This window comes from Cygnus atratus, chromosome 21 (genome assembly GCF_013377495.2).
Source record: "Cygnus atratus isolate AKBS03 ecotype Queensland, Australia chromosome 21, CAtr_DNAZoo_HiC_assembly, whole genome shotgun sequence".
In the NCBI taxonomy this organism is placed as follows: Eukaryota; Metazoa; Chordata; class Aves; order Anseriformes; family Anatidae; genus Cygnus; species Cygnus atratus.
Window position 1 is genome coordinate 5,202,247 of NC_066382.1, and position 7,556 is coordinate 5,209,802.

Genomic DNA, 7,556 nt, shown 5'->3' on the forward strand with positions numbered 1-7,556 from the left:
GACTGGGGACTCCCCCAAAGGGCTCTATCATGTCCCAAACTGTTGCTGCCCAAGCACAGCCAGGGCAAAGCCAGTTCCTGGGCCTTACCCCACCACAGCAGGGCTGCACACACGCACCTGGTCCCTCAGAGGATGAGGAAGCAGCTGTGGGGGCCTTAAGGACTGGGGAGAGAAAGAGCCTCAGCCCCACCACCCACCCTGAGCCCCCTCAAGGCTGGGAAGACCTCTTTCAAAGTGACCACCTCCCAAGATGGCGGCCACCTCCAATGGCCCCCCCCAGCCCCTGGTGGCCCGGCCCAGCAGGGTGCAGAGAGGCAGACACGAGTCCCCGAGGCGCCATGCTTTATTCTTAAGGGTGCAGGAGTAAAGGAAGGGAGCTCGGGGGACGGGACGGGTGTTCACAGGCGGGCAGGCAAGGAGCCCAGTGGGGCCAGGCAGGGTGTCACTAGCAGGAGGTGAAGGTTTTCCAGAAGAAGTTTTTACAGGGGGCCTTGCGGTCCCGCTGCGAGAGCTGGGCCAGTCGCCCCAGCGTCGCCCGCTCCTCCTCCAGCTTGCCCTCTTCTTCAAGGTCTGGGGAGGCCACGTCCACGCTCTCCAGCAGCCCCGCCAGCATCTTCAGTATGGCATCTTTCCGGAGTTTGGTCTGCTCCTGTGGGTGGAGAGCAGGGGAAGGTGACAGAGGTCCCAGCCCTCGTGCAGACACCCCCCCCAGATAATTTGCAGAGCTCAGCCAGGGAAGGCATATGTACATTGTTGTAACTGGAAAGGAGCTGCTAACAAATAGGTACAAATTAGCTGTAAAGTCCCTTGCTGCTTGTGCTAATTAAATTTCAGTGAATGCCAAGCTGCCTTCTCTCCTAGTAAGCCCAGGCTCCCTTCACTGTCCTGACTGTCCAGCATCCATTTTGGGAAGGTCAGGGAAGAGGCAGAGAATACTGAACAATGTTAAATTGAGCACACTGGGGGCCACAACCCACCACAAAATGCTGAGAATTCAATGTAACACAGGAGACGGTTGGATTGTATCTATCCACTGTCTCTGTTGGCACCAGCATTTGCTAAGGACCATTTGGTGAGCTCAAAAGGTGGACAAACACAGGCAGTGGCAATTGTATTGAGTTTCCTTCACAGAATGTTTACAGATATTTTTGAAGCATTTTCTTAGCACTAATTACAAAACTTGTTTCCACACAAAGAGAAATTAGATGCCATGTTTGTAGCAGAAGAAAAGATAAAAGCCAGTCTGTGCCCATCCTGGATTCCTAGTCCTGCGCTGAAAGTACAGAAGTGTCTTGAACCTTAGGGAGATGGGCTGGGACTTGGGAACTCAGCTAAATGTGTCTCCTGGGTCATGTCTTCCTCATAAGCTGCTTTCCTAGCTGTAAGTGCTATATTTTGAAATAACCTGCTCCAAGTAGAGCCACAGACGAGCCCTGTGACGTTAAAAGCCATCTGCTAAAGATTCAGCTCCTTAGTGAAGAGAAATGAAGTAGCTATACTAAAACTCTCAGGAGATGAACTAGCTGCTTCAGACTCAGGGGTGGCAGAGATCTGACGGCTGGTAGAGGATATTCCTTATGCATGATCGGCTGTGGCTGTTAGTGAAATGAGACAGCTCTTCCCTGCACCAATCCATTGCTAACATCCTTTCTGTTTTTTGCTGTTCCTGAGTTGCATGAGATGAAGACTCTTTGGAAGCAGCTAGAGACCTTAGCACTGATGGGTTATGGCACACCTTTGGGTAGGTGCTCAGTTCCCTGTACTGCTTCCACCAGCACATCAGAATGTACAGATCTTCCTTTTGCATTGTTATGCATTTCATGGTAGTTTATACATAGAATCCTGTTATTCTTCATACTTAAACCATTTGTCTGAGTTACAGTCTACAGTGGTGACTGTAGACATTGGTTCAACGGTGTTTAACATTTTTTTTCAGTTTGTAGAATGCTCTAAAGTGAATCATTATGTCTATTTTGATAGATACTGAAGTCATTATTTTGTAAGAAACCTTGTAGGAGACTGAGAGTCATTACACTTGAATACATTTTTAGCAGAGCCTTGCTTACTGATTTGTTCTATATAACTTGTTTCTTTTTTTCCTGGCAGCTAGCATTTCCTCCAGATAGAGTTCACTTTTTAAGCACTGGATTCATTACTGTAAGAATGTATGGCTGAAAGTTTACAGTTATCCCCAGAAGGGTTAATCCCAGCCAGCTGCAGAAGCCCTGATCTCTAACAGAAAGCTATCCCTAGCACCTCATACTCTATGTTTCTTTCTTACAGCCAGTTTTGTTGTTAATGGGATGTGAAACCACTCCTAAAGCAGCAAGACACTGATGCATGAGCTGGAGCCAGCACTAAGACAGAAAGAATGATATGGTTATGCACAAAGGAGAAGTTAGTGCCTTTGAAACCAACGTTGGGATCCTTCACTTGTCAGGGTAGCTCCTATCGAGGACAAAAATAACAGCAGTATTACAGATACAGCTGTGAACTGGAGCGGCAGAGTGTGACTGAACACAGCTCAGAGGAACCTCAGGGATGGCAAGGAACAAGCAGGTGAGAAAACCGCAGGGCAAGCGCAAGCAGCGCTGAGCACTTGCTTGTGATAACGTTATGCTATTGTCTCCTACCTCTTTGGCCTCTTAGGGAAATAGTCCAGCAAAACAAAGTTATTATAGTGCTGTAGCTATTATAACATCAGAGTTTTGCCAGTTGGTAGGATAATTATATTGCTATAATAAGTTCTGCCACTGCATAGAGCTGTGCTGGTTCAGAGTGTAATTATTCTAGCAGAACTATGTCGGTATAACTCCCCTTGTGAATACTACTCTGGAAAAAGCAATTTTATTCTGATATAATTACTTCATTTATTATTCCTCTGTTACTTTCCTACTGAACCCATCTTTTAAACATTTGTCCTTCCCATGAGTCCTATTTAAAATATCATCTCCCTTGATCATTTTACCAATTATGTATCTTTTCTCTCCCTCCCTAGTACTCTGCTTCATTCTCTCATGATCTTTCAGCAATCTTATTTTCTCCTTCTCTCTCTCTTTTCTACTCTGTTCTCTTTGCCAGTTTTTCCTTAGTTCAGACTTCACTTTTACAGATCTCTGGAGTCCGCCCTGGTACCTTTACTAAATAAACTGGCTAGCAAGCTGTAGTAATAACCCCTGCTTCAGCAGTGCATGAAGCTGTAGTGCCTTGAAACACAGAAAGGTAGAAGTGTTTACATCAGGTAAAGCCCAACTGCCCTTTTTACCCCTCCCCTGGCTTCAGCATGCTCCCATCCCACCCATCCTCCTGCACAGGGTGCATTATACTCACCCTACTGTTCTGTAATGCGAGTCTCTCTTCTCCGGGCAGTGCAGTGGCTCTCACGCTCCACACCAGCAGCAGAACGGACACCAGGCTGGCCACCAGCTGCATGATGTACAGGCTGTGACTACTGTGCTGAATTAGGAAGACTGGGAGAGGGAGCTGTTTCTGGGCTCTCTTCTGCCTCAGACAATGGCTGCAGCCCCTTTTATAGCCCTCCCCCTAGCCCAGTGGGTGACGCAAACAATTAAGTCTATATCAAAGGCAAATTAGACTTTGGAGAGGTTGTTAACACTTGGCTGCTTGAGTGGGATACTTCAGTGCCTCTGGGCTTTCCATGTGCCAGACCTGTAGACACTGAGGAAGCAAAGGTTTGGGACTCTCCAGTAACATGCTGTTTCTTCACCCCCACAAATTGTAGGCACTATCTATGCCTCCCCTAGTTAGCTGGATTCTGCTTGGGAACATAATGTTGGCTAGAATAGGCCACTAGCTTGCACAAACCTCTGGCCAATGCTGGATGATTCAGAGGGAAGAGGCAAAACTTCTGGCCACCAGTATAGATACAGACTTGGACCCTCAGCCCTTGATGTCCAAACAGCTCTGGACTCGAGGGGTTTTTGGACCTAGATCTCTGCATCCAGCGACACATCTCACAGTGGAACACCGGTATGCCTGGCTTCCCCTTTATTGGTAACATGGGGACACAGGTTGCAGCTATGCAGTTATATTAATATCTTGCAAATGTATTTCAGGCTACCTGGAAGCCAGTTTGTGGTTATTGTTTTTTTGTTTCTAGTATTGTTTCAATGTGTCTTGAACCAATCCCAAAAGTATAGGTCAACACAGCGAATCCCAGGTTGGAGATGCTGGATTTAAATGTATTATAGGGAAAAGAAAGTACTGAAAGACTGGTCAAAGCTGAAGCTGCTCTGTTCAATGAGATTTTAGAAAAAAGCTTGTGATGTGCTGACACTGACTGCAGGCTGCTTGGTATGTGTTCCAGCCATTTCTGGTCTCTGGTTAGCAGGACTTAAGAATGTCTCTCCCTTAGCACAAAATGCTATCGCACCTGTGAGACTGGTTTGTGAGCCCACAGAAGGTACTTTTAAGCACTGCTGCCTGCTTTCCATTGCCCCTGTCATGTGGAGATGGCATCTGCTGTCTCCTTTCTGTGATATGCAGACAGAGCTAAGGATCTCAACTCCCAGCTAACCCTTTCTCCAGAAGCACTCACCTTGTGGCAAGTCCCCTTTCTGACCTTAACAACTAACCCCAACAGTCTAAAGGTAAATGGTTTTACTAATTTAGCACATAAAAAAATACAGCGAGGTGACTCGGCCAAAGGGATGCCGTGGTAGAACTAAGAACAGAAGGCATGAACAACCTGGTCCCCACTTCCACTTCTTACCAGTGCCACAGATCCTGGAAGCAGCATGATGAATCTCTGCCTGCAAATCCAGCTCCTAATGCCAGTTACGCCACTCTGGATGCTCTTGAGAGAAAAGATGCCATCTCTTCCATACATTTCTGCAAAGGAATCCTGGATTCCCTCACTGAAAGTTATGAAGAAAAAAAATTCAAAGTAATGCAGACTTGTGGGGAAAAGTGACAATCCAGCAATTGAACTGAATCCAGAAATGAATTTTTCTGAGAACTTTGTAACCCCATTGCTTCTCATCCCTCCTTGTGAGAGCAAACTTCCATGCGTCAGTTTCAGATGGAACATTACCTATTTCTTTTTAAACTGATCTTGCTAGTTTATCAGAATTGCTGTATTACCCCTTCATAATGGATTCTGTCAAACGCTTCCCAGCCTGTCTGGGGCTCGAGACAGGGAGCAGCAAAATAGCAGGCTCCAGCAAGTAAGCAAATCACAGGGACTTGCTAAATGACCCACAGCCGATTTGCTCCAGGAGGGGTAAAAGCAGGAGAATAGCAAATGGAGAAAGCACACTTGGTTGCTCAAGAGGAACAAAGGGCATGTACCTGTGTGAGATGTGCCTGGGCTGACAGGCAGGCAGAAGGTGAATTCTGTACCGTTGCTTACAAGGCAGGACTAAACCTCACGGGCTGATTAGCCCAAAAGCTGGACAGACAGCAGAAACAGCGCAACCAGGTCTCCATGCTGGGGGCCATCTGGTCTAACCAAACTGCTTGTTCTAATAAATATGGTTTTGTGTGCAGCTTTGCCTTCAGAATGGGCTGTTTTCTGCAATGCTTCATTGAGCGAATGGGGTCACAAGTATGACAATGTTCTTCTTCTAAAAAAGGGATGATGTGCTGGGCCAGAGCAGATCCGCTTCTGGGAAGGTCCGCAGAGATGTAAACAGCGACCAGCCTGCAGCAACTCTGCCCTGCGATTAAAGGGCAATAATAAAATAATTGCTGTCTCTTGATGGGGGTGGCTTGGAGTGAGTTTCTGCCCAGACACGCCAGCACCAAACCTGTGGCTCTGCTGACCCGCACAGTGCAACCAAAGCCTGCACTTCTAGCCTAGGCAAGGCTGGGGTCTCGTCCCAGCTGGGAGCAGGGGGATAGGCACATCAGAGTACTTAGACCTCAGTGTCCACAAGTGGGACTGGATCTCTAAATCCAAACAAATTTTCTCAGCTGCTCTGCTATAGCGTCTTTCAGGAAAGATACTTCTTTTCCTTTTTTACAGATTCCTCCATTTTCCCTAGTGTCCTTCCCTTTCCTCACATCTCCTCTGCTGCTTCCCCTCAGTCAGTCCTCCTCAAGCTCTGGTCCTCTGGCCCCTTTGCGGAGACCCTGCTGGTTCCATTACTTTCACTGCTGCCCATATCCCGTTCGCAGCCTATAGCACCACCTCCTTTCCAAAGGAAGCAGAATAACTCCCTAGCGATACAACTTGATTTTTAGTAACTGGAAACACATCAACACATAGCACCAGGATTTCTCTTTATTCTGTTTCCTATTCCCTACCACACTGGCTGGCAGACCTTTCAGGTGGCCCAAATTTGTCTTTTCCAACCCATAAATGCTTATAACTGTACAGGGAAATTTAAGGTCCTTCCTTAATTTCCTCTTAACACTTTATCTATCTCAGTTATCTGACTCACCCCTTCAGAAGTCATCTTCCTCGATGCTCTCTTCTGTTTGGAGTTGCATATGGTTTCAGTGTGTTTCTACCACTTTACAACGAGGGCAGATCTATCTGAAGTCAGCATGCCTGTGAACATGTCCAAGGGAGCCTGGTAGGTGGGGATGCTCCAGATGGAAGCTCAGCACAGACTAACTTGAAAAGGCCTGGGTGGACACCAAGGACCTTGGCTCACAGTAAGGATGGCTTCAGCAGTAATGCAGAGTGGGTTCAGGAGCATAGAGTAAGCTTACACCATCATGTAAGACAACAACCATCTTCTTGTGATAAAGGGTGAACAAGTAATATGCAATAGGAGAGGTTTTGTCTTTGAGGAAGGAGGTCCTTGCCCTCTCATCAGTGTGTCTGTACAGCAGTGAAGACTGGGCATTGCTGGAACACAAAAGCAAACACCAGGTATGGCACCAAATGCCACATTAAGGAATGAGATAATTTCTCAATTGCTTTCCTCTGTGGCTCGGATATTTGCTGTCTTCTGCCCGTTTGTTGCCTGGTCTGAATTCAGACCATCAGGTCTTTGTGAAGCACGTAGTAGAATTGCATCAGGCTCCCAGAACAATGTCTGGTTCCCAAAGGTGAGGCACTCAATTGCAGCTCAAGAAGGGCTGAAATACTTCTGCTTTTCTGTCACTGGAAGCCTTCCTGTCTGCCCTCAAGAGTCCCTAGTTGCAAAGGGCAATGCAATAAATAAAGCAAAAGGCAGCTGACAGTGGCAAGCCATCCTAGAAGGGGAAACCAATTTGTTCATGGGCCTGAAATCACAGCTCATTTATCAGGCCGGGCCTGCAGTATTCCCTTGCATCGCACTCCCCAGAGGACTCGGAGAAGCATTCAGGTGGCTGTTCCAGCCATGGCTTTCATCGGCTCTAATCTAACAAATCCAAGGAAGAGACTGCCTGAGCGTGGGCTGGAGCCCACAGCTCCCGCTCATCTCTGATAAGAGCTGCAGAGCAGGTGCAGGGAGGAGGAGGGGAATACCGCAGGGATGCTGCTGTCAGAGCACACACAACTACAAGTATGTTATGGCTCTCTGGGGAAGCAGAGCTGGGGAAGTTGTGCTGCCTTCTCTGTCCGTCAGCCTCAAGGGGACTGCAGGATGAAGAAGGGAGGG

General features: G+C 47.4%; 1 protein-coding gene across 1 annotated transcript; it reads right to left on the reverse strand.

Moving 5' to 3' along the window:
* Positions 1 to 445: 445 nt before the first annotated feature.
* CORT (cortistatin) lies at positions 446 to 3,461 on the reverse strand. Its single transcript, XM_035557665.1, has 2 exons — positions 3,331 to 3,461; positions 446 to 649 (listed from the first exon to the last, which is right to left on the reverse strand). Exons 1-2 carry the CDS (start codon positions 3,430 to 3,432, stop codon positions 446 to 448), a joined length of 306 nt encoding a protein of 101 aa, XP_035413558.1. The 5' UTR covers positions 3,433 to 3,461.
* Between the last annotated feature and the right edge of the window lie 4,095 nt (positions 3,462 to 7,556).